This window comes from Gamsiella multidivaricata (genome assembly GCF_025024155.1).
Source record: "Gamsiella multidivaricata strain RSA 2152 chromosome Unknown BC939scaffold_5, whole genome shotgun sequence".
Taxonomy (NCBI): Eukaryota; Fungi; Mortierellomycota; class Mortierellomycetes; order Mortierellales; family Mortierellaceae; genus Gamsiella; species Gamsiella multidivaricata.
Window position 1 is genome coordinate 73,086 of NW_026251713.1, and position 22,813 is coordinate 95,898.

General features: G+C 50.3%; 10 protein-coding genes across 10 annotated transcripts; 7 read left to right on the forward strand and 3 right to left on the reverse strand.

Annotated features, from left to right (window-relative positions):
- The first annotated feature begins 1,114 nt into the window (after positions 1 to 1,114).
- Positions 1,115 to 2,197, forward strand: BC939DRAFT_220063 (kinase-like domain-containing protein). Its single transcript, XM_051550775.1, has one exon. The coding sequence runs from the start codon at positions 1,276 to 1,278 to the stop codon at positions 2,125 to 2,127; it is 852 nt and encodes a 283-aa protein (XP_051416593.1). The 5' UTR covers positions 1,115 to 1,275; the 3' UTR covers positions 2,128 to 2,197.
- Positions 2,198 to 2,471: 274 nt separating this feature from the next.
- Positions 2,472 to 4,503, forward strand: BC939DRAFT_437625 (uncharacterized protein). The gene is made up of 5 exons (XM_051553725.1): positions 2,472 to 2,693; positions 2,784 to 2,878; positions 3,021 to 3,182; positions 3,328 to 3,360; positions 3,497 to 4,503. The coding sequence occupies exons 1-5, from the start codon at positions 2,537 to 2,539 to the stop codon at positions 4,412 to 4,414; spliced, it is 1,365 nt and encodes a 454-aa protein (XP_051416594.1). The 5' UTR covers positions 2,472 to 2,536; the 3' UTR covers positions 4,415 to 4,503.
- BC939DRAFT_406264 (homoserine o-acetyltransferase) lies at positions 4,501 to 6,525 on the reverse strand. The gene is made up of 6 exons (XM_051552847.1): positions 6,483 to 6,525; positions 6,158 to 6,365; positions 5,862 to 6,053; positions 5,520 to 5,760; positions 4,908 to 5,412; positions 4,501 to 4,810 (listed from the first exon to the last, which is right to left on the reverse strand). The coding sequence occupies exons 1-6, from the start codon at positions 6,490 to 6,492 to the stop codon at positions 4,560 to 4,562; spliced, it is 1,407 nt and encodes a 468-aa protein (XP_051416595.1). The 5' UTR covers positions 6,493 to 6,525; the 3' UTR covers positions 4,501 to 4,559.
- A 1,177-nt stretch (positions 6,526 to 7,702) lies between these two features.
- BC939DRAFT_437628 (uncharacterized protein) lies at positions 7,703 to 11,477 on the forward strand. Its single transcript, XM_051553726.1, has 12 exons — positions 7,703 to 8,050; positions 8,150 to 8,638; positions 8,736 to 8,848; positions 8,941 to 9,089; positions 9,203 to 9,307; positions 9,385 to 9,554; positions 9,644 to 9,703; positions 9,800 to 9,893; positions 10,000 to 10,338; positions 10,441 to 10,790; positions 10,888 to 11,112; positions 11,235 to 11,477. The coding sequence occupies exons 1-12, from the start codon at positions 7,898 to 7,900 to the stop codon at positions 11,289 to 11,291; spliced, it is 2,304 nt and encodes a 767-aa protein (XP_051416596.1). The 5' UTR covers positions 7,703 to 7,897; the 3' UTR covers positions 11,292 to 11,477.
- Positions 11,236 to 13,691, reverse strand: BC939DRAFT_220155 (mannosyltransferase putative-domain-containing protein). Its single transcript, XM_051550776.1, has one exon. It carries the CDS (start codon positions 13,499 to 13,501, stop codon positions 11,540 to 11,542), a length of 1,962 nt encoding a protein of 653 aa, XP_051416597.1. The 5' UTR covers positions 13,502 to 13,691; the 3' UTR covers positions 11,236 to 11,539.
- Positions 13,692 to 14,378: 687 nt separating this feature from the next.
- Positions 14,379 to 16,105, forward strand: BC939DRAFT_437632 (uncharacterized protein). The gene is made up of 2 exons (XM_051553727.1): positions 14,379 to 14,618; positions 14,855 to 16,105. The coding sequence occupies exons 1-2, from the start codon at positions 14,404 to 14,406 to the stop codon at positions 16,074 to 16,076; spliced, it is 1,437 nt and encodes a 478-aa protein (XP_051416598.1). The 5' UTR covers positions 14,379 to 14,403; the 3' UTR covers positions 16,077 to 16,105.
- A 204-nt stretch (positions 16,106 to 16,309) lies between these two features.
- Positions 16,310 to 17,972, forward strand: BC939DRAFT_220167 (uncharacterized protein). Its single transcript, XM_051550777.1, has 3 exons — positions 16,310 to 16,661; positions 16,769 to 17,512; positions 17,591 to 17,972. The coding sequence occupies exons 1-3, from the start codon at positions 16,451 to 16,453 to the stop codon at positions 17,740 to 17,742; spliced, it is 1,107 nt and encodes a 368-aa protein (XP_051416599.1). The 5' UTR covers positions 16,310 to 16,450; the 3' UTR covers positions 17,743 to 17,972.
- Positions 17,973 to 18,823, forward strand: BC939DRAFT_220168 (uncharacterized protein). The gene is made up of 2 exons (XM_051550778.1): positions 17,973 to 18,149; positions 18,258 to 18,823. Exon 2 carries the CDS (start codon positions 18,311 to 18,313, stop codon positions 18,719 to 18,721), a length of 411 nt encoding a protein of 136 aa, XP_051416600.1. The 5' UTR covers positions 17,973 to 18,149; positions 18,258 to 18,310; the 3' UTR covers positions 18,722 to 18,823.
- A 65-nt stretch (positions 18,824 to 18,888) lies between these two features.
- BC939DRAFT_437642 (uncharacterized protein) lies at positions 18,889 to 19,633 on the reverse strand. Its single transcript, XM_051553728.1, has 2 exons — positions 19,082 to 19,633; positions 18,889 to 18,988 (listed from the first exon to the last, which is right to left on the reverse strand). The coding sequence occupies exons 1-2, from the start codon at positions 19,489 to 19,491 to the stop codon at positions 18,925 to 18,927; spliced, it is 474 nt and encodes a 157-aa protein (XP_051416601.1). The 5' UTR covers positions 19,492 to 19,633; the 3' UTR covers positions 18,889 to 18,924.
- Positions 19,634 to 19,825: 192 nt separating this feature from the next.
- BC939DRAFT_437644 (phosphatase 2C-like domain-containing protein) lies at positions 19,826 to 22,794 on the forward strand. The gene is made up of 3 exons (XM_051553729.1): positions 19,826 to 21,041; positions 21,583 to 21,749; positions 21,883 to 22,794. The coding sequence occupies exons 1-3, from the start codon at positions 20,096 to 20,098 to the stop codon at positions 22,771 to 22,773; spliced, it is 2,004 nt and encodes a 667-aa protein (XP_051416602.1). The 5' UTR covers positions 19,826 to 20,095; the 3' UTR covers positions 22,774 to 22,794.
- Positions 22,795 to 22,813: the final 19 nt, after the last annotated feature.

Genomic DNA, 22,813 nt, shown 5'->3' on the forward strand with positions numbered 1-22,813 from the left:
GTCTCCGATCCCGACCTCCCCGGCCCAGCCCTATAAAACCATGGTCCACTGCCCACTTTTCTACCTCTTCCTCACCTTCCCCCTCCTCCTTTCTGTCTCTCCATCTTTCCAGTGTACTGTGCTGCTGTGCCACAAGGACCCACAGCATATCTCTTTATCTCCTCACTCAGCTTCCCTATCCTATTCCCGCACTCCACTCCTCGCACTCTTCATTTGACACAGAGCTGGTCATATGTATCCCTTGCATTGCAGCAGACCCGTCTTTCCTCGTCATCGTTCGAATCCAAACATCTGTTTCCCCGCAGACCACGCCCAGCACCTTGTACTATCGTCCATTGATTTGCTCCATCGCATCTCGCATTGCCTCCAATTTCCTATATCCCTTATTCAGCTGTCTACACATCTCCAATGGCCGCCATGTCGATATCAACAACCTCTGCTGCATTATATAACCCTGACGCCGCCATCAAGTACGACTTGATCGCTCCCTCCCCATTCTTCTTCCCCTCCTCAAAGTCAAGCGTCGGCACCAGCAACAACTCGCTCCTCAAAGCCATTGCCCACCAGCGCCTCCATATGAACCCTCCCCACCGCGCACACCTGCCCCACTCGCGTCTGCACCAGCACTCGCTGCTCCACCAAATCCAGGCGCACTCGCACAAGAAGACACAGTCGACTCAGCTTGCAGGCAGGCTGGAGGACATCATGTCAAGCCCACTTTTGATCGCGCCGCTGAAGACGGACAAGGTCGCGGTGTCGTGCCAGTCCTATGTCTACACGGCCCCATGCGAGCACCACCCCTCGAAGGGGCAGACGGACTATCTTGTCAACGACATGTTCCCCAAGCTCAACGTAAGTCCTCATCGCTGTGAAGCGGATCAGTTGGCCAACCACTTTCCAAAAGCAGACAGGCATATTGCGGGGGAGATAATTTTCTTTGGTTTTGGCGTGTGATGGCGAAAAGTTTAATTTCCTGCGTGTGCTTCCGAGGCAGGCAGCCTTGTCTCTATCTACACACGTGTCTCGAAGAGGGAGCTGTGAGCAAAGTTGACGTTCTTTCTCCTCTTCCCCCCCTTGTCCACAAGCATCGCACGTACACCATCCACGTACAGGCTATGCATCGCATCGTCCTCGACGCACAAGCCAGCCCTTATTTCCTCCCCAAACAGCCCAGTTGGATCAGTAGCTAACCCTCATACCTCTTCCTCGCCTCTCCTCTCCTCTCTGCAGCACGATCTGTCCACCATCGAGTTCGGCATCCGCATCGCGGACTTCATGCCCCTCGCCTTCAAGACCGTCCCGGTCGCTGGCCTCGCCGAGAAGGAGCTTCAGCTCCTCCACGACCTCGTCAATCTGCCCAACATCATCCAGCTCCAGGACTCGTTCGTCAACGACAACGGCGACACCGTCCTGGTCCTGCCCATGCTTAAAAGGTTCGACTGCCACGCCGTCAACCACAGCCTTTGCTCCATCCGCAAGACCACCACCCAGATCCTCACTGGCCTGGCGGCGGTCCATGCCAAGAACATTGTCCATCTCGACATCAATCCCTCCAACCTCATGGTCACCCACGCCAAGAAGGACGTCGTCATCATCGACTTTGGTCTCTCCATGACCGTCGACCGTGCCTGCAAGGACTCCAAGCCCCAGGTCCCTGCTTGCGGCACCACGGGCTACATCGCCCCTGAGGTCCTCAACCCTCACTTCTACGAGGCCCATGACCCCACTGCAGCAGATCTCTACTCGCTCGGTATTGTCCTCGGCCAGATGCTCGAGCCCTACATTCCCGACTGCGACCTGCATTATTTTGGCTCAAAGTATCTCGCCATCGAGAACACGAACCAGACGGTCGCCTACCTCAAAGAATTTATTGCTCAAGGCGCGCACTATCCTCGCGCCCTGGTTCAGGCCGCGGATTTGCTTCGATGCATGCTCGAAGAGAACCCCAAGGACCGCCAGTCTGCCCAGGAACTGCTCGACACTCACCCTTTCCTCAACTCTTGCCCTGAGACTAGCAGCCCTTCGACGCTGCTGCTCTGCGACTGGCTCTGCCGTGTCCAGGAGATCAAGTACCAAAAATACTTAATGCAGGCACAGCTGGACTGCGAGATCGTTCGTTACCGCTAAACCATTATCCCTACCCCACCCGCCTTTTTTTTCCAACCCTTGTATAGTCACCCCCCCTTTGTACTCTAGCGCATATTGTAAAGATCCTGTCATATTAGAGCATTTTTTTTTTAATTTTTTTTGCCCGTTACCTTCTTTTGCTACAAATGAAATATACCATCCATTGCAACGAAACGAATGCAGATAAAAAGTGCGATGCTACAGAAAAGGAACTTTGTTGTGCGGTTGCTGCTCTGTCCAAATCTGGCAGTCTTTTGAAAAGATGAGCACGCCATCACGCCCCGTTGATTTGAGTAAATCTTTATCTTGATCTTCTTTCTACCCCTCTTCTTCTCTCCACTCTTCCGCCTTCTCATCCTCCACCACCCCACTAGCTTTTCCAGCCTCAAGGACATCAACTACGTCAGTCATGGTTCTCGCATCCTTCTCGCCTCTCAGCTCTGTTGCCCGTTTGGGCGCCAGATCCTCGGCCTTCCAGTCGAGACGATTCTTGGCCCAGGCAGTCAGCGCCACCCCCAAGATCCAGGATCAGGCAAAGGCATCCAGCTACAAGGTCGTTGTTGTTGGTAGGGATGCGTTTAATAGCACTGTGCCTGAGACGGAAACGGCCCTTGATTTGTTTCGTTAACCGTGCTAATTGGAACGTTCCCATCTAGGTGGCGGCTCTGCTGGACTCGCTGTCGCCTCTACGCTCTCTGAGACTCTTGGAAGCAAGGCTGTTGCAGTGATCGAGCCCTCTGATGTCCACTATGTAAGATTCAACAGAAAGAGCCATTTTCGCCTGCAACGGCATCGTCTTGTCAGAACGTCTATGGAAGGAGCGCAGGAGGGACAGGGGAACCATGGGAAATTTTTGCTAATTAATGCATCTTCTATTTATTTCTTGTGCGCAGTATCAACCTCTTTGGACATTCGTCGGTGCTGGCCTCAAGACCTTTGACGAGTCCAAGATGGCGATGAGCGAGGTTATGCCCGAGAAGGCTCAGTGGATTAAGGACTCTGTCGCATCCTTCGATCCCAAGAAGAACACTGTCACCCTTGCCAACGGAGAGTCGGTACGGTCCTGGGAGAGCAATGAAGTGACGATGATTGTGGGATCATCGGATCATCGGAAGAGCAGATGCTTCCGATTATGGGCAAGCTGGAGACGAAAACAATAATCAAAGTTCGATGCTTACGCCGAAATTTGTTTCTTATTAGATCTCATACGACTATCTCGTCGTGGCAGCAGGAGTAAGTGGTCCACGTTCTTTTTGTTCTCGCACCTGTGTTCTTTCTTCTTCCCGTGAGCTTCTTTCCTTGAACTATACAAAGTGGATGTGTCACCAGAGGAACTAAGGATTCTCATTCTTCCGCTGGAAATAAATAGATCCAGGTCAATTGGGGAAAGATCAAGAACCTGCCCGAGACGCTGGGAAAGAATGGCGTTACATCCAACTATTCTCCCAACTCTGTCGAGAAGACGGATGAGTTCATCAAGGCCTTTAAGGGCGGCAATGCTCTCTTTACCATGCCCTCGACGCCGATCAAGTGCGCAGGAGCCCCTCAAAAGATCATGTACCTGGCTGAGGAACAGTGGCGCAAGGCTGGAATCCGAACCAAGACGGATATCAAGTATTTCACAGGACTTGGCAAGATCTTTGCTATCGACAAGTACGCCAACGAACTCCTGAAAATCTGCAAGGCCCGCAACTTGAATGTTAACTACTTCACGGATCTGGCCGAGATCAGGCCCGACTCCAAGGAGGCCGTCTTCAATGTGCTGGGAGGCGAGGCCAAGGGCACACAGCTCACGCTGTCCTACGACTTTTTGCACGTCACACCCCCGATGGGCGCACCAGAGTTCATCAAGTCATCGCCCCTGTCGAACGCGGATGGTTGGGTCGATGTTGACAAGGAGACACTCCGCCACAACAAGTTCCAAAATGTGTACGCTCTCGGAGATTGTTCAAGTCTCCCCACCTCAAAAACCGCAGCCGCTATCACCTCCCAAAGTGCTGTCCTGAAGAACAACCTGCTCGGAGACATCTTTGGAGACAAACAGGTCGCTAAATACGATGGATACACCAGCTGCCCCCTCATCACTGGCTCGGACAAGTTGATCTTGGCAGAGTTCAGTGGTTACACTGGCCAGCCTCAGGAGACCTTCCCCTTTGACCAGTCCAAGGAGCGTTTGTCGACCTACCTATTAACTAAAGAAATCATCCCTGAGATCTACTGGAAGTCAATGGTCAAGGGTACCTGGGATGGACCCGGCAAGTACCGCAAGCTTTTCCGGTCCGCCTAAATCATAAACGCTTTCATTCATTCTTTCATTCATACCATCATCACTCAATAAAACCGGAGATTGCTTTCTCTATATTTTTTTTTGCAGCTACTCTATGTAGTGGTTTATCTAAATGGAGTAGTCTACAGAAGCGAGAAAGGGAAAATCACCAGCTGGCAAACATGGTGCCTCGAGGACCCTTTCGTTCCGGGACAGCCACGCCCTGACGACTAAGGATCTCTCGGATATGATCGTGCCTTTGCATAAACGCCACGATAGCATCGTTGACCTGTTCGTACTCCAGCAAAATCCCATCATGACCCTCTTCAGATCGCACACAAACTAGTTCGCTCTTGGGAAGCAGTTTGCTCAATGCTTCGATTTCCGCGAATGGGTAGAGGACGTCAGAATCGATTCCTAACCCATGTGCCAGAAAAAAAAAAAAAAAAGTATGTCAAAGATAAGATCAAAAAGGTAAGCTCCAAAAAAAAAAAAATTCTTTGTTTCATCTTACCCAGGACAAGGGTAGGCTGCTGAATGTCACGGATCACGTCCGCATATTCCCCACGGCCTCTCGAAATATCATGGCCATCCATCTTGCGGCTCAGGGCAATGTAGCAATTGGCATCGAAGCGCTCGTTGAACTTATCAGCCTGGTAACGCAAATAGCTGTGCGTTGCGTATACTGGTGGACAATATATGGCGTTCACGGGATTCTGAGAGGCCGGGCAGGGGTCTTCAGTTAGGGCACTGGAGCCATGAAGAAGGGGACTTTCCCCAGGCGTTCGGAGACCCGTCATCGTATTTCCGGAGGGTAGGGTCGGGTTTGTCTTCATAAGACGATGGCCTGCGTTGTGTTCCTGACGGTGCACCTCAGCAGGAGCGATCATGGACTTTTCCACTGAGGTCGGATCGGACGAGTCCATGATATTCCGCCCGAATCGACGTTCATACGACACCCTTGTTCGATAGGTCAACATGGCGGTCATTCGAGCAGCTGTCATGCCTTGCAGGGGTTGCTGCGACGCATTAGGAGGGCATTTGGAGTGCAATGGTGATTAGGGATCGCAGAATAAAAAAAAAATCGATAAAGAGCTGCACTGCACAAAAAAAAATAAGTACTTACGGCATCCAGGGAATAGTACCCATCTAGGTACTTGGGATCAGCGAAAATGGATTGTCTTTGGGACTCTGTCCAACCCATACTCCAGGCAGAGCTTTGGGCAGGGGCAGAGACGGGGACGAGCGCTTTGATATAGTCTTGGCCAAAGAAGGACCACTCAAAGACGTGCATTCCTGCCATGGAGCCCCCGATGCAAATTGCCACGGACTTGACACCCAAATCGTCTAGAACCAGCTTGTGGAGTCTTTGTGGACGAGTACATACAGACAGAATGATGAGTAACCATGCTCCTTCATTCAGAGAATATAACAGACAGTAATGGGCTCCGTAACGATAACTAAATACCTGCAGTCGTCTCGAATGGTCGCCTGTGGGAACTCGGGTCCATAGCGGACACCTGTCTTTGGGTTCATAGTGAGGGACGAGGCAGAGCCATAGGGAGACCCCATCACGTTGAGGCATACGATAAAGAACTTGGACTCATCAATGACCTTGCCTTTGCCCTCAAGTTCACACTTTCCCATGAGGCTGCTCCACCTATATATTATGTTCGACAATTAAACCCATTTAGATTATTGAGGGTCTCATAGTCAACATTCACACGCGACTAGAGCAGGCCAACTTCCGCGTTCGTGTCCTACCAATCCTCGACATCGACGCTACGTGTCAAAGGGTGGCAGATCAACATGCAGTTGTCTCCTGCCTCACTGAGGACGCCCCACGTCTTGTAGGCTACAGGGACGTCGCGAATTGTGTACCCGGATTCGAATGTGAATTCAGGCACTATGGCAATGGTCTGCTCGGGTACCAGTCGCGAGAACGGGTTCTCTGGCTGCGTGGTCCTACGCTCTAGATGTGTTTTTGCAGTGATGCATTAGATTCTGTGTCTGATGGATACGCGATTGGGGGGGGGGGGGCTGATGCTTCTCCAAGTCGTTGTGTCTCATTGTATCGTGGTGGCCGTACCGAATGGCATGTTGGGAAGAGATTCAGTGAAAGGTATTGAAGGGAGCTCTGGTGAGAAAAAAAAAATCGATACCCCTTTTCAAGTCCTTTATATCCATGTGTCCATACGTTCTGCTGCTTTGCTTCTCGTGGGGCAAATCCTCTGAGAGAACCCGAGGCTGTGTAAAGTGAGTAACGATGAGCAAATTGAGTCGATCTCTTTTAGGACAAGAGGGATATGAAGATAAACCCCACATTGGAGAACATGGTCCAACAGTTCAACCTTTGGAGCGATGAGGTTCTGTGGAACTGTTAGCATGTGCACAAACAATTGTCGGGGGCGATCGCTTATAGCCTAACAATAGGCATTTGGGTTGAATAAGAACAGTTCCACAAGAAAAGTTGTATTATCGATGAGCAAAATGAGTCGTTCGTAATATTATCCGTATTACGCCCATCTATTGGGAAGCGAGAAGGAGGGGCGCTTAAGCAAAAAATAATAATAATAATTATCTGATCTTCCTTAATCCGCCCAGAAGGCCATGGTAGCACATATATCCCTTACTCAAATGATGGCGACGCGAAGATCAAACTTGGGCGCCTACGAAGTAATATGTGTCGAAATAATTTACACTGTTCTCGTCGTGTGTCTGATAGAAGTATATCTGGCGATGACTCTCGAGTCGCTTCCGGCTCACAATGATGGAATTGAATTCGTGGTCTTTTGACCTCTTCTACGTGTAAGTATCATTCAGATCCACGCCCGTGAACTCCAGTTAGATCTTTTTTCGCTTTTTTTAACGTATGCGCATGCCTTCATAGCACCTCCGCCAAGGTCGCTTTTGGCACTGCTCCTCTACGTAAGCATTATCGGGATGAGAGACAGTTCCTACACCTTGTTCAAAGTGAAAGTCCCCTCCAACAACGACAGGCTTGCAATCGTTATGTTACTTGACCTGATATAGCCGAGATATTCGGCTTCTGGTGGAGTTGAGGACAGCGAAGCAAACAAACGAATGTATCAATTCAGCGTAGACTATCTAGCTGATCTGCCTCTTCTACGATTCCATGTGTTCCCCATCAATTGGTACAGCTATCTCAGTGTCATCGCCTGGTGTCGTGGCACGTCTTCTTCCACGAGAGCTGCGGAAATTGGGTTTGGGCTGAATACCCTTAACATTGCAGTGTATAAGGGGCACAGCAGGGACAGGGGGGGGGGGGGGGGGTTGGCAAATCGAAAAGGTCGCAGAGGCCTCCTCGGCACAACCTAACGAGCATCAAGGAACAGAAGGCATCTCATCACCTCACCTCTCGACCTTTTTATTCTTTATTCTCTATTCTCGGGAACGTTTGTTTGCGGCACTGGAGTTGTCCGACATACTGTTCTGAAACTACAAAGTTGAGAGAGCACGCCTGGCCTCTACTGGTTGTCTGACATGAGGGGTGGAATCATTGCATTGCTCATCTTCCTCTGGCTGCTCAGTGGAGACGAGGGTCCGCGACTGGACCACCTTCAAAAGGCACTCAACGAACTCCAGGACGAAGCCAACGTGTCCGGGAACAGAACATTTGGAGTCAACGTATCATATGTGAGTTATCAGCACTGGGACCCGAAAAGGTGTCACTTCACGTCCCACAGAGAGGAGTAGCTGACAAAGTATTCTCTGGTACATTTGCACGTCATATAGCCTATCCCGCAGTCAGTCTCTGCAGAACTTACAAAATTGTTCCAACCCGAAGGGAGGGACCCTCGGGCGCATTACTATCACAATGTCACTGGATCGTTCAAAGGAGACTGGTCGTTTGACGAGGGGATCGCAGCAAACGTGGACCAGGAATTCCCTTTGCCACCGGCGCCTCCAAAGGATGAGACCAAGAACGGGACTGCAATACAGGATGGGGGCGAGAGCATCAAGGAAATAACAGCCAGTGAAGGCGAAGGGACTAAACAGGGAGGCGGTGCCACCACAGCACTCGCACAGGAAGCAGGAGAGACCAACAACACCATTACTGGAGACGAGGCAACCGAAACGCCGGTGGATACGATCGAGGATAAGAGGGCTCACTTTCTGGAGGATGTCGAGAAGTTCAGAGGCCCGTTTCAGTTCAACGAGTCAGGTTCCTTTACATTCAATATAAAGGAAACAAAGGCAACGGAATATGTGAATTGGGTCAAGGTAACGTCAGGAAAGGCGCTGGATCGCTGTTCAGGATATAGTGATGGATTGTCGAGGACACGTTCACTAATGGGTACATTGTCAAAATCATCTACAGGGGAGCTGGACGTTCAGGCACGACGACAACGAAGACTACGGTATAGCATTGAGTGTCCAAGGCGTTCACTTTGTAAACAACGGCACCTTTTATATGTGGGGGATCCCGGAGCAGTAAGTGGCAATTCGGTCCGAGATGGAGACTATCTGAATAGAGTTCATACGTTTTACGTGCTATCCTAACACCGATGTTTGATACCATGCAGGGAATGGATGCCATCATGGCGTATCTTGGACCTAATGCCCAACAATGCATCATTTGCGCTGGCTTTTGCTGCTCTTCAAGAACATTATCAAAAACGAATCAAAGTCATCGAGGATATTATGGAGGGACACGATAGCCTTGAGTACCCTGGTATGGCACACATTCCGCAGAAAACTCGCCGATTCTCCTTAAAGACTATGGAGTAATAACCGGTTATCTGGACCCTAACAATGTCTTTTTTCTGAATGGGTATCAACTCATAGAAGCATCTCTTTCTGAACCGTCCAGCTGCCACTATCAAATGTACATGCAACTAGGTGCTATCAACCCAAGCGTCAGATCTACAGCTATTAAGGACTTGGAGAGAGGTGAGTAAACCACATGGAGCCCTGAAACTGTGCGGAAGAACTCTGCGCTAACTTTCATATGATCATGGTGACTATAGAATGGGCAGCGCCACAAGGAATATCGACGATCAAGCCTCCACACCTGAACTCGACTCTGTTCATCTACTCGCCCAATTGTCGTCTGACCATTGGCGTCAAGAAAGCCGAAGGGATGAAACGCGAGAAATTCTATGCCAAGGCTGTCAACTATGCCGGAATGGCTGGCACTGTAAGCCGATTTCAGTTCTCCTGCGCTATACGTCGCGTTTGTTTTATATGAGTTCATGCTTCTGACTGAGGTTCTTTCTGAATCTGCAGGTGGCGTTCATCCAGGTGTTTCTCCTCGTTCGTCAAATGGAATACACGCCAACGCCGTCGGTATGTCGAATGAGAAGAACCTACGATTGTACCGCATTTTGGTTTGGAAGAAATGTGGAGTATTTTTAATATTGATATGCCTTTATGATTACATAGGGCGTGTCCAAGGTTTCTTACTGGACTATTGCACTCCAAGTCTTCATCGACTCTTATCTCTGCATGCTCCATCTGACAACCGGTGTCCTAATCGGTATGGGCGTATTTGCTATCTTCCAGTGTTTCTCAATATGATTGCCAGCAGTGTTTATTCTAAAATCTCTCTCTTGCTTTTTTTTTTTTTTTTTTTTTTTTTTTAGATTTCCTGTTCATACCATTCGTGGCGGCATCATTCTTCTCGTTTGTGCTGGTGGCAATCTTTGGAATGCGCTACATGCTGGTCATATGGAGGATACAACGGCCTGAACGACGCGGCAGACGCACCCAAGCGGCGGCTGCTGCTGCTGCCGCCGCTACCAGTGCAGCCTCTAACAGCACAGATGATAATACGGCGAATACTGCCGCCACGACTCCTGCCGCTCGGCCTGCGGACACGATGCCCGGAGGGTTACCGTTCCCGGTTACGGCTGCTCGACCGACACCCACCGATGACACGGATAGTCCTCGGTCGGATATGCAGGCACTCTACGGCCGATTCTGTATGTGATTCATGAGATAGGTTGGTTAAATGTTACTCTGTTATGGATACTACCAATTATTGCAGACCTAACGGTCCCTCTCTCTCTCTCTTTTATATATAGACTGGATGCTTATCATTAGCTTGATAACGCTATACAAGATCGCAATTAGTTCAACGCGCGTTCAAAACCTCATGATCTCTGTCTGTGCACTGTGCCTCTTCTCGTTTTGGATCCCTCAAATTGTGAGAAACGTTACGCGGGGATCTAAACGCGGACTCAACCTGTGGTTCGTCCTGGGCATGAGCGCGACCCGGCTAGTGCTGCCAGTGTATTTCTACGGCTGTCCCGAGAACCTGATGGGCCACGAGCCTACTCCATGGATTTGGGGTCTGGTCGTCTGGGTCGCACTGCAAGTAGGGGTGCTACTGCTCCAGGATTGGCTAGGCCCGCGGTTCTTTGTACCCAAGAAGGTGAGCTACTTTAATTAAACAGGAGCAGGAAAGCACTATGGTATTTGAATGCATTCTAAATCGATATCATCTTTGTACTTTTTTTTTTTTTACATAGTATCTACCACCAATTTACGACTACCATCCTATCTTGCCAGCATCAGACGAGGAATCTACTCGCAGTGGCCGCGCGCATCAACATGACTGTGCGATTTGTTTACTTCCTATTGATACTGCCGCACAGGGAGCTGCAAGGCTATCGAGTGTTGTAGGAAGTCTTGGACGATTGAACTACATGATGACGCCTTGTGGACATTTGTTCCACACGGATTGCCTGGAAAAGGTATGCTTAATTGTCAAAGATATGGTTTTTTTTTTTTTTTTTTTTTTTTTTTTTTTTGGCTCGTTGATTCCCGTACCGTAACTGACGCAAAGCATTTTCGGCTCCTTCGTTGTTGTGTTTAGTGGATGCGGATCAAACTCGAGTGTCCACATTGTCGAGCGTACCTACCTTTCGTTTGAGTTCTTCAGGAAATTAATTTCATTCACGAGCGCTGCACTCGTGGGGGGGAGAGTTGCTGCTGCTTCTATACCGACTATTTGCATCTCCCACAAACGGCGCCGGTTTCGGTCAACATAGACGTATATGCTACCATTCTCGTGTACTATTACTACTATTACTATTATTATTATTCAAAATGTCCTCTGTATTTATCGATAAACGCTGATCCTTTATTGCTTACATGTTGTTGTGCCTCATCCGAGTGCTCTTACTCATGCTGGTGACCCTTCAATTTACGGGTGATCCTCAAACACACGCGTCCGTGTGCTCCCGCAGCATAAATATCGGTGAATACCAGCCGTGTTGGGTCCCTGTGCGCGCCCAGCGCGTCCTTCAGGGCCTGGTGGATATGCTGATCGTTCGATCCTGCATGGACCAGTGAGCTATCCAGACTAGTGTCGACCATCATCACGTTACGATTCTCGATGAAAAATTCGTCATGGCTGCCATATCGGTAGCGCTGCTGGAACAGACGGTTCTGGCGATTCTGGTCCTGCGCATATTTACCAGGGTCCGCCAAGACATCGGCTCCGAGAGCTGGGTATAGACTCGATCCGAGGTTACAGCCAACGCCGTCACCCTTGGATCGGGACAGGTCCAAAAGGCCAGCTTGAGGCATCCTGTCGACAATCTTATAGGGTCTTCTGACGGCCATCCACGCGAGACGAAGGAGGTCATTACCTTGCTGGCCAAAGAGTTTTTCGTAGGTGGCATGATCGGATCCGGTGAGCCAGTGCCAGGCCAAGAAAAGACTCTTCCATGAGTCCTTATGTCTGAGAGCGAACGCGCTCCAGGATTGCTCATACGAGGTAGGTTCGCAGTCGGACTGAATGATGGGCCAGATAGGATTGTCGTGTGCTGGTACGGCGGAGGGGTGTTGCCAGAACACGGCGCCTGTCCGAATGTAATCAGGGTGCTGGAATACGATCCTTGGGGACTGCATCGGAAGGGTCGAGGGTGAAAAATAAATAATATCCTCGAATCCAGAGTTGATGAGCGCTGCGACCGTCATGGCCTTCTGTAGCAGGCCCGGGTTCCTGCCAACCCTCGATTTGAACCCTTGGATATTCAAGCTGCTGATAGGTGTGTTCGTCGCCCCTGAGGCAAGATCGTCGCTGTCTGATGACTGCACAAAAGCGTCGCTCACCGTTGAAGTATCCTCGTTCAAAGACCTGACGACCGCACCCCAGGACGCGATCATCTCGTGCAGCTCCTCCGATACATCGTCTGCTCGCTCGAACCAAACTTCGATCGGGATTGAGGAGATGCTTCGGATCAGTCCGATTTGGACCAGCGTGTTCGAAACCGTGTCCTTGCCATCGCCGTCGGGGAACGCGCTTAACACGATACCTTGACCAATCCATCCTGGGCTGTATTCTTTCCAGTTGGGAAGAATCTGCTTGAGCGACCTCTTCCAGGCGAGAGACAATGTCCAGGCGTTTTCTCTTGTAATCTGTTTCCAGTCCTCGATGCGGACTCGCTCCCGTTCCAGTTTGATCTCCTTCGGCAAGGCGTGTTCGCCTTCAGCAAAGGCCTGCTGGCACACGGGTGCGTCGAAATCCCGAATCATGAAAACGGATCTAGGATCCATCTCTGAGCCGTCTGGGTTTTTGTATACGACCGGTTCTTTTGGCGCGATAATTTTTTTATCGTTGTTGTTGTTGCTGTCGATGTTGCTGGAGCGTTGCTGAAGCTGTGACGCTGATGAAGACAATTGACTGAAGGTGGAGGAGGAGGGGGAGGAGATCCTGATGTCCCAGGCAGATAAGAAATAGATCAAAATGACGATCCCTCCGGTACAGAGCATGATCAGCATGCTGCGTTTCCTGCGCGGCGATCCGTGGATTAGGGTGGGACATATCCTTGAGACTCGGGCCTTGAGGGATTGATTCCTGTGCTGGGAATGCTGCAGTGGATTGAGGAGGTGTAGTCCACTCAGACGCTTGGTGCTGTTAGTATGATTCGGTGGAGAGTTGGGGTGACCGCTGTTCGCAGATGCGGATGCAGAAGCCGCGGCAGCGATTGATGACTTGATGGCGGCAGTGTGGGTGGAGGGTAGTCCACCGGTTCCGGCCATGATGTGTCCGTATGAGCTCTGACGTCGAGGGTTAACGTTGACGGCGAAGGAGGACGATGTGGACGTCGAGGCAGGCTTCTGGTTGAAGGACATGGTTGGCGAGGAGGGGTATGCGATACAGCAAGTGCAGCCCTGTTCCTGAATATCAATTGATGGTATTAGATTCTAATGATTTTTTATTTTGTCTTGACGAGGAAGGAAGGAAGAAGTACGGTGTTCTGGGTGATGGCGGAGAGGAGGATGGGATTGTGAGATGAAGAATGAAGAAGAGGTGGAGGGGATGATGGAAAAAGAAGGGAACCTTATTACAACCCTGGTATGGACTAGACTATAGTAGCAAGGTGTATGTGTGTAACCAAGCTGTGTGGGTGAGCACGATGGATTCCATCGAAATGCTCTATCATTTGCAGAAAGAAACTCTATGTCGCATCCAATCAGAAATAGACTAACAGGAGAGCCGTTCCTGAATGGTGTCTGCCAGCTTACCTTTTCTCATTCTCTCGCGCGCTCTCTCTCTCTCTCTCTCTTTTTTTTTTTTCCCTCTTGCGACTGTGTTGTGGCTGTACACTCCCCTTGGCATCGTGGGCCTTGGGATACCGAGTATGGACAAGCAGGCAGACCCATGGGGAGAATACAGGCATGGTGACATGTGGTGGTACCTGAAAAAAATCTGAAAACTTTGATGGTTTCAAATTAGTCCAAGCTGGCGACAAGGCTAGGAATCCACTGGCTAGCCTCCATCCGAAAAAGACAGCCAGACCGATCAATTCAAACTCTGTAGGGCGTCCATACCATGACTACCAATAGGTCGTATTATGACCATGTCAGTGCCACATCTGTACGGTAGTCTGTAAGCCATCTGCACAATGCGGGTCATCGAAGGCGCAAATCAGCAGTATCAACAGCAGCAATAATAATAGTAACAATTTATGTGGAGCCCATAAGCGAAGTAACGGGACGAACATCAAAAAATGCATCTGTAGAATGGACGAGGAATGATTCTTGATCCATCATCCTTTGTCCCATCTCTCCCTTTTCATCTCCCTCTCTCTTGGCCAGCGTGCGGAAGTATTCTCTTCTCACCCATCAATTGTGCCACCCTCTTCCTCGCTGGCCTGTCTTTTTGTGCGTGCCCAATGGCCCGCCATAGGGCACCGAGCGATATCGAGCGAGCAACGCTCAAGAAGTCCACCGTCAGCACGGCTCCACCGTAAGTCAAAAGCAGGGACCGAGGCAGGGCAACAACCACGGACAAGCTCAGGAGCAGGAATATGGAGCAATGCGCCAAGAAGGAGCTACTTAGCTGGACTGTGCTGCCACAGTTATAGCCAGGCGAGGCCGAACCTCTTCTTGAACCAAACACAGCTCCATATCGGGGTTGAGGTCTCTACTATTCGTCCATCGCTACCCAGATTGCTTACTTGTTCCTCATTCTTCATTGTACAGATGGGCACTGAACGAGTCGCTTTCTTGGAGTGGGCTACTTGAGGAACAATACGAGGTCCGCGCTAATCACACTAAGAGCGGCTCGTCTTCAACAAGCCTGGCAGAATCTCACTCAACCAGGGCTCCATCAAAGGCATCTTTACCACGCTCGCCTAGTCCAACAGGATCTACAGCTGCATCTTCATGGTCCGTCTTTGCGACCATGAGCAATACATCAACAGTATCCGAACGACTTTTAGCCAAAAGTAGCAGCGCATCTGGTAGACCCACCAACCTGGAAACGACCAACCCTGCAGCAGAACCCTTGTTAAGCGACGTCAACCACTCCCACCATCCGCGGTATCCGCAGAAGCTACAGGACATCTTCAGGACCAACAAGGTCGATGCAAATCATAGCCCCTGCACTTGTAATTGCCCTCACCACGAATCTCCGGCCCATTTCCGGCTCAGCAGAAATGGGATGTCGGTGCGGTCCAAGAAGAGGAGCCAAAAATATTCGCTGGAGTTAGCTCGAGGATATCCGACGGGTCAATGCATTTCTTCGCGGGATCTTCCCCCAGTTACAATGTGGGATGAGAGGGACGACGACGACTTGCTTCTACAGGCACGCCGACAAAGCGTCGGCACCAATACTGCTATCAACATTGAGGCCGTGAAGATGTTTCTCAACTCTCCACTCTTCTCCAACATCCTCAAGTCTCTTACCGTTATGGCTGCAGTCTCTCTATTTGTCATTGCGCTCGATGCTACTGTCATCCTTCATCGGGACCTGACGCCAGAACAAATTGCGACTCCTCTCTCCAACGCCAATGCCTCCCTCATCATCACCATCATTCTCTCGATCCTCACCGTGGCCTACTCTTGCTTCACCATCTTTTTGGAATCGAGGAGACCGCCCGAGGGACTGGATACGTCCAATTCCAAACCGCTGATCGTCATCTTTTCAGAGATCGTTGCCTCAATCATCTGGGCTCAGGTCTTGAGCGTGACGATATACGTTTACACCTGGACGTTCGGATGTACGACCGCAGGAAAAACGCAGTTGAGTTGGCTGTGGAACCAGGAGGGCGTATCCTTGGCAGACCACGACCACATTGTGGGTCGATTGTGTCGGCGAGAGGGGGCAATGGTAGGACTTGAGCTGCTGCTGGTCATGTTGTTGATCTTCAACTTTTATACCCATCTGGCGCAGAACTTCCGATTCATCCGCGCAGTTTCATGATAATAGTAATATTAATAAAAAATAAAAAATAAAAAAAAATAAAAAAAAAAAAGCTGGTTTATCTTAACGACGCTCGGAGGCATAAAGCATTGCGTCTGTTGGACATTATGAAGCGAATGCGGGAATGAAGGAAGACTAGACTATCTGGCTAGCCTTGCTACATTGCGCCATGTGGTACAAGTCAGAGGCCACTTGTACTATTTACTTCCCTTAGTTTCTTCCTTTTTTTCTTTTCTTTCCTTTCCTCTTTTCCCGCTCTTTCAGCTGCGTGTCATCATTCTCCTCGTCTTTTCAGGACTATAATTCATCAACAGCCTCGTCCTCGACTGTCCTCACCTGTCCCATAATCGACAAAGAATTTTTTTCCCGCTAAAATGTTCATAACAGGAGAACCAAAAGTCAGAGACCTGACCATCCACGTCGATACAGGAAGCGCCATCGGACCCAAGGGCCTTCCACTTGTGTACGGACATCAAGATACCCACACCATACTTCATGTGACAGTGAAGTTCGAGAGTAGCCATGACTGTAAAGCCAAGGCCGTCGAAATTTTTTTCAGAGCTGCAGTGAAGACGTTTTACTTTGGTATGGTGATAGAGTGCAAGTTTGTGAAAATGCATACAATGCCCTGGCAGCAGTCCAGTTTTCTTTTTTTCTTTTTTCTTTAACATCCTCACATCAACGGTGAATAGCACAGGACGAAGCGTCAAGGAAACACCAGGGAGAACAGGTTTTTTATTCAAAGCAATGGGATTTAGACGTCGAACGACCAAAGGCAGGCTGGATTGCAAAGGGAACCTATGCTAGGCAATGCTCTGTCCTTCTCGACCCGTCACTGCCTTCCTCTAGCGTGAGTCCTTTTGGTTCGATGCGATACATCTTCGAGGCACGTCTGAAGGGTGCCAAGGGCATTGGAATTGCGCGGACGGACTGGGTCGTGACACAGGAGGTTTGGGTCTTGAACTCTTCGCTACCGTTTCTGAGCACCAGCCTCATCGACAACCCTATCGTGGTCCAAGATCAATGGAAGGACTCACTGCCATATTCTCTATCAATCCCTTCAGACACTCTACATTTCGGGCAGGTGGTGCCTATCACCATTCAACTGGAGCCTTTCAGGTCAGGATGTGCCTTTGAAGGGGATGAGGCCGTGGTGACCAGCGCCAGCTTTACATTACGGGAGAAAAAGACCTTCCGAGCCATGTTTGTCAGAGACACATACGAGACATCAGAGAAGCTGCTGCATATTGCTGTTAACACCGGGTGGCCTCAGAGCATCGACGGATGGCAGAGAACAATCCATGTCTCCATGCCCTTATCCCCAGCAATGTCGGCGGATATGCAGACAAAGTACTTGGATGTTGCGCACACATTGATCGTCTTGGTCGAGTTTAAATCAAGCCGGATGGTCAAGGCAGAGAAGCTGAGGGCACAGGGTAAGTTGTTTTGTGCGGTCGTAAGCAATAAAGAGCCTGGAACTGGTGGGCTAACATTCTTGCCTCTGCTTTGCACAGTCGATGTTCAAATCACAGCACCTCGGCCCCTGTCCACATCCTTGCCTCCACAATACGGAGATGCAGTCCCGGTAGAATCGTTGCTGCTAGTGGAGCCTGCTCCAGCATTTGATGCTGATGAACCCCTTCCAGGGTACTCTCGTTACGAGTAGTTCTCACACGTAGGAATATATTATTACAAATCTATGCCATCAACCACCATTGTTTATTAGGCCAATTTGAGTGTAGCCTCACGGATGTTTGTGCCCCTTGACATCAACATGTTCATCCGCCGTGTTCATCATCTCTCATCTTGCCACTCTGGCATATATGTAAAATATATCTTCGCTCATTCTGTAGCAGTCTCCTGTTTGCATAACCGTCAAAGGAAAGGAAAAGAAATTGGGGGTGGAGGTCTTGAACGGGCAGCCCAATGGTCCTGACGGGTCATATCTGTTCTATGGCGTTCCTGAGGGGACAACCCTTATTCAGGGTCGCGTGCGTTTCGCAGCCAATTACGAGTGCAAAGGCGAGAGGATTGAGTATTCATTCGTCGGCAAGGCTAGTTGCTCCTTCTCAGGTAAAGCAGCTCCTTCGAGTCAGCAATAACTGCCCACGCGCAAAGAGATTGCCCGGTTGACACGTTCGTTCTTTTTGCAAACGCTTATCACTAACCATTAACGGACAGCTGGAGATGATACGATATACGGCAGAGAAGTCTTGTACGAACGAATCTTCATCATGAACATCCAGCGACCCAACAGACCACACAAGATATCGCCCGGTCACTACGAGGAGACCTTTGAGATATCTTTGCCTCCCACTCTCCCATGCTTCAACAGTAGTGATCATGCCCGGGTGAGCTACATCATCACGGCCCGCTTGATCCGCAAATGGAGCTTGGACGTGATTGAGACCAAGGAGATCTGGTTTGTCTCAACTATTCTACCACCGCCCTCGGCAGGGCTTCAACTTGTTCCTGCCACGACCTACGGCCACTGGAAGGAAGTTCTCCCTTGCTCCATCACGTTGCCATCAGAGGTTCTCTGCTTGGGACAGACCGTCCCGGTTATTATTCGATTGGGCCCATTTTTGTCGACGAGTAAGGCGTCCGGAAAGAGGATCAAGTTCTGCAGCCGAGACTTCGATTGAAGCAATACGCGACTCTGTCGAGCAATAGTGGAAACACCACTACATCGAGGTACAAGGGTAACGTGGTCGATCTTAAGCTGAGCCACTGGCCGAGACACGAGGTGCAGTGGTTCCAGGGTACGGTTCTGATGCCAATACCTCCGATGCTGGCCCTTACACCTACCATAGAGACGTCGGTCTATTCGGTCCGACATTCCATCAACTTATCGGTTGACATCGGCGCCAAAGGCCTTGCAGGCCTTTTGAAGTTCAAAGGTACGTAGACGTCTGTCGACATTTGGGTTAGAAATGAAATCATGCGTATTTTGATATATTTTTTGAATATATTTTTTTGGATAGTCAAGGTTCATATCACCGCACCCCGGCCACCAGGCGAATGGAACCTCAGCGTTACTCGTATGCCAGGCGAATTGGACCCCGGTGTCGGATATGGTAGGCCAGTCCCTGTTGGGGAAGCGAAGGGCGACTTGCAATGAAGAGAATATTGAGTGGAGGTGCTTGGATGCGGAAATAAAAAGCATTAGGACTGTATGAGCTGCCTTTGGACTCAGCGAATGTTTACGAAGATGCAGATGTAGATGCAGATGCGGATGATACGGATTGCGCGTGTGAACAAAAGGGCACAAGGGCGAGATCATCATGATCGGCTGTTCTGTTTCCGTTGAGGTTTGGACTACATACACCTGTGCGGCCACAGGTAGCGCGTAACAGAGCACCCGGGATCGTCCATAGGATTGTGAGCAGGGGTGAGTGTGGGGAGCGAGGGCCATACGTCGCCCGCGTTTTTTTGATTTTCTCGGAGATCGGAGAGGGAGCGAGGCCAGGGGCTGAGGCGCATTCGTACGTGTGTGTGTGCGAGCAAGGCGAGGCAGAGGACGCGCTAGTCTCCAGAGCAGGCGTGTGGATGGTGGATGGTGGCTGGCGGTGGTGCGGGGGGAGAGTCGAGAGGAGGATGGGCGGGTGTGGTTGGTGGCGGCAGCTGTGGACTGTGGACGAGTGCAGCAGCAGTGGTGTAATGTGTGGGGTAAGAAGAAACATGCGTGTTGTTGTTATCGCCTTTATCGCCTCTGCACGCTCTCTCTTCATCCCCCTTCTCTTCACATCCCTCTCGATCAAGAACCTCCCCATCCATCCATCGTCCCCTCTCGCCCACCCACCCTCACCAACCACTCGCTCGCTCGCTTGCATTCTGCATGCCTTTTTTCTTTTATTTTTTTGTTATCACTATTATTGCTACCATTGCTATCTATTTATTTATTTTTTTGATTGCTTTTCTCTCACGCTGCTCTCCCCCCTCTATCTTCCTCTATCTTTCTCTATCTTATCTCTCTCCACACACACCCACAGTTTCAACCCATCCTGAAACAAGATTGAATGAGCAAGGCAAAGCACCTCCAAAGCACCCTCCTCCGTGGACAGCAGCTCCTGCAGCAGCTCCACACCCCGGTGGTTACCGTCGTCTCTGCCACGGCCACCACCGCCTCCACCGCCTCCGCCTCAGGGTCCCTACGTCTGCTGCCCTCGCGTCTCATAATCGGACCTAGTCTGGATTCAGGCGCGCGTTCGATTCACACCCAGTCCCATTTACAACCACTGCAACTCCACCAGCAGCAGCAGCAGCAGCAGCAGCAAAAACAACAACAGCAGCATTATCACCATAGATCATGTCAACGGCACAACTCACGCGTCCGTCAACAGCAAGATCACCCTTGCTCAAATGCTGCCTGTCTGCTCCACACCTCTGCTTTAAACCGCTCGTTGCCCTCGCCCTCGCCCTCGGAAACAGCAAAGGCTGCAACGGAAACCGCAGCAGCTGCTTCGAGCTTGGATGGCACCGACAATATCTCACGCAACAATACAGACTCTGGCCATCCTTCTTCAGTACCCATCTCGAGCACGGGTGATGTTCATGCAGCAGCAGCAAATGCACACGTGTTTACTGAGCAGACCGCTTTGCGATGGACCTCAGAACTGCCGTGGATAGATCCGCTCACCCAGTCATCGTACGAACCGGGCCAGAACCCAATAAAGCCCAGTAACGGAGGAGGGACATTGGGAGGTACAGGAAGGACTCAAGGATCGACCATTACAACAACAAAGACCTCGTCGTTTTTCGATCAGCCCTTTCAGAACACACGGCATAATTACGTCTTTGCGCATGGCGCATCTGGCTTTGCAAAGAACCCTGGAAAGGCACCCACGCTTACGCCTGAGGAGGATCGCGCCTACTTCAGCGTACAGGTTGGAGAGGATTCATATTTTCGCCGACATGACGCCCTCGGCGTCGCAGATGGTGTTGGAGGGTGGAGCGGCACAACAGGCAAGTACTCAACTATCGTGTCCTCTCTTGCTTTGTCTTTATCAATGTGCAGGCCATTCCTACGCGACTTTGGCCACACAGTTGGCGCTTGTGGAAAGAGAGGGAATAGGAAGGAGCCATCGTTAATTGGCCACTCATGCACCCCATTTTGGTGCTATGAGACTATAAGACTCTTTTGTTGGGTGCAATACAGCAACATAGGAGCATAGGTCTTTTTTCTATATGGAGCGGGATGGTGATGGAAGCGACGCCTGTCTTCAATTCCATTTTGCATGTCTTACGATAAGGACAAAGGATAGAAAGATAGGGCGTTTCCAGGGCCCAAAAATGAATTGGAGTGCAAAAACAAACAATGCTCACTCACTGGAGTTGGCCGGCCACAAACCCTGGGATAGTTACCCCTTCCGCTTCCCCTTGCACGCCGAGTAAATAAGGACAGCACAATGCTACGGTTCACACCGTCAGTGCGCCATTATCTGACTTTTAATGTGCCTACCACATACACATATCTAACCAGCGCAGCGTTTCTGTCTCTTCTTAGGCGCAAACCCGGCCCTTTATTCGCGCAAGCTGATGCACTACGCCTTCTTGGAGCTGGAAAAATATGACAACATCGAGGAGGAGGCATTCTACGACTACTTCAATGTCAACCCTGTTCAGATCCTGGAGAAGAGCTACGAACAGAGTGCAAGGGATGCCAAGAAGGAGGTAACGCAGTCCGTCCAAGTCTCATCAAGTTTCCGTAACCGATTACTTCCTTACAGCAACTCGCCTTTAAAAAATCTCTTTTCCTAACATGTACATGTGTATTTCTCTTGATGGAATATCTGAAACTATATAGGGCCTGATCGGATCTTCAACGGCATGCCTGGCTATCCTCCGTGACGACGAACTTCGTATTGCCAACCTGGGGGACTGTGGTGTGAGCGTTATTCGTCACAACGAGTTCATTTTCAGAACCGAGGAGCAGCAGCACTCATTCAATTATCCGTACCAGCTCGGGACGGGCAGCACTGATAGTCCTACGGATGCCCAGGTGTTCACGGTCAAGGTGGAGAGTGGCGATATTGTCGTGATGGGAACAGACGGCATTTTCGACAATCTCTTTGACGAGGATATTCTGGAGGAAGTTGTGCGATGTGTCAGTGGCGTAGATCCGAATCAGAACCAGAGTCCTTACGGCACAGGAAAACCGCCAGCGATTCTCTCAGGCAAGGGTGTGGGCGGTCTTTGGAGTGGACTGACGAGCGGTGCAGCCAAATTGGCCTCAACATCCACCTCGACAATTGCAGCAATTACCGGCAAGACTACGGCCGCCGCAGGGACAGCAGATACAGCTGCAACAAGTACAGCAACGTCAGCAGGGGAAGCAGAACCCATCGCAGCACTGCTGAGTCGGGAAGATCGAGAGTCGTCTAGTGAGCTTTCGCCCATTGCCGCGGCAGCCATCGCTGCCGCCCATTCGACCGCATTACCGCCCTCCGCTGCACTATATACCATACCCACGGCGTCGCAGAGGCAGTACGAGCGCAAGATTCCAGAGCCCAGCGTCATCAGCGATGCATTGGCAAAAAGGGCCAAGAGCGTTAGCGAGGATACGAGGCATCATGGCAGTCCATTCCAGAGTCGCGCGATGCAGGAGGGCCTTTACTACCAAGGGGGTAAACAGGACGACATGAGTGTGCTTGTTGCGATCATCAAGGTTGCAGAAGACTCGCCTGATCGGCGGTAGAATCTTTTTTTTTTTTTTTTTCTTTTTTCTTTTTTCATTT

What these genes read in the sequence shown, in the direction of transcription:
- BC939DRAFT_220063 (XM_051550775.1), top strand. Translation starts at nt 1,276, where the DNA reads ATGCCCCTCGCCTTCAAGACCGTCCCGGTCGCTGGCCTCGCCGAGAAG.
- BC939DRAFT_437625 (XM_051553725.1), top strand. Translation starts at nt 2,537, where the DNA reads ATGGTTCTCGCATCCTTCTCGCCTCTCAGCTCTGTTGCCCGTTTGGGC. An exon ending in CTACAAGGTCGTTGTTGTTG is followed by an intron (nt 2,694 to 2,783) that starts GTAGGGATGCGT and finishes GTTCCCATCTAG; the next exon opens with GTGGCGGCTCTGCTGGACTC. An exon ending in CCCTTGCCAACGGAGAGTCG is followed by an intron (nt 3,183 to 3,327) that starts GTACGGTCCTGG and finishes GTTTCTTATTAG; the next exon opens with ATCTCATACGACTATCTCGT.
- BC939DRAFT_406264 (XM_051552847.1), bottom strand. An exon ending in AGCGTCGATGTCGAGGATTG is followed by an intron (nt 6,054 to 6,157) that starts GTAGGACACGAA and finishes CATAATATATAG; the next exon opens with GTGGAGCAGCCTCATGGGAA. An exon ending in GGTACTATTCCCTGGATGCC is followed by an intron (nt 5,413 to 5,519) that starts GTAAGTACTTAT and finishes AATGCGTCGCAG; the next exon opens with CAACCCCTGCAAGGCATGAC.
- BC939DRAFT_437628 (XM_051553726.1), top strand. Translation starts at nt 7,898, where the DNA reads ATGAGGGGTGGAATCATTGCATTGCTCATCTTCCTCTGGCTGCTCAGT. An exon ending in CGATAGCCTTGAGTACCCTG is followed by an intron (nt 9,090 to 9,202) that starts GTATGGCACACA and finishes ATCAACTCATAG; the next exon opens with AAGCATCTCTTTCTGAACCG. An exon ending in GACAACCGGTGTCCTAATCG is followed by an intron (nt 9,894 to 9,999) that starts GTATGGGCGTAT and finishes TTTTTTTTTTAG; the next exon opens with ATTTCCTGTTCATACCATTC.
- BC939DRAFT_220155 (XM_051550776.1), bottom strand. Translation starts at nt 13,501, where the DNA reads ATGTCCTTCAACCAGAAGCCTGCCTCGACGTCCACATCGTCCTCCTTC.
- BC939DRAFT_437632 (XM_051553727.1), top strand. Translation starts at nt 14,404, where the DNA reads ATGATTCTTGATCCATCATCCTTTGTCCCATCTCTCCCTTTTCATCTC. An exon ending in ACCGTCAGCACGGCTCCACC is followed by an intron (nt 14,619 to 14,854) that starts GTAAGTCAAAAG and finishes TTCATTGTACAG; the next exon opens with ATGGGCACTGAACGAGTCGC.
- BC939DRAFT_220167 (XM_051550777.1), top strand. Translation starts at nt 16,451, where the DNA reads ATGTTCATAACAGGAGAACCAAAAGTCAGAGACCTGACCATCCACGTC. An exon ending in AGTGAAGACGTTTTACTTTG is followed by an intron (nt 16,662 to 16,768) that starts GTATGGTGATAG and finishes AACGGTGAATAG; the next exon opens with CACAGGACGAAGCGTCAAGG. An exon ending in AGAGAAGCTGAGGGCACAGG is followed by an intron (nt 17,513 to 17,590) that starts GTAAGTTGTTTT and finishes TGCTTTGCACAG; the next exon opens with TCGATGTTCAAATCACAGCA.
- BC939DRAFT_220168 (XM_051550778.1), top strand. Translation starts at nt 18,311, where the DNA reads ATGAACATCCAGCGACCCAACAGACCACACAAGATATCGCCCGGTCAC.
- BC939DRAFT_437642 (XM_051553728.1), bottom strand. Translation starts at nt 19,491, where the DNA reads ATGGCCCTCGCTCCCCACACTCACCCCTGCTCACAATCCTATGGACGA. An exon ending in CCATTCGCCTGGTGGCCGGG is followed by an intron (nt 18,989 to 19,081) that starts GTGCGGTGATAT and finishes AAATGTCGACAG; the next exon opens with ACGTCTACGTACCTTTGAAC.
- BC939DRAFT_437644 (XM_051553729.1), top strand. Translation starts at nt 20,096, where the DNA reads ATGAGCAAGGCAAAGCACCTCCAAAGCACCCTCCTCCGTGGACAGCAG. An exon ending in AGGGTGGAGCGGCACAACAG is followed by an intron (nt 21,042 to 21,582) that starts GCAAGTACTCAA and finishes GTCTCTTCTTAG; the next exon opens with GCGCAAACCCGGCCCTTTAT. An exon ending in CAAGGGATGCCAAGAAGGAG is followed by an intron (nt 21,750 to 21,882) that starts GTAACGCAGTCC and finishes GAAACTATATAG; the next exon opens with GGCCTGATCGGATCTTCAAC.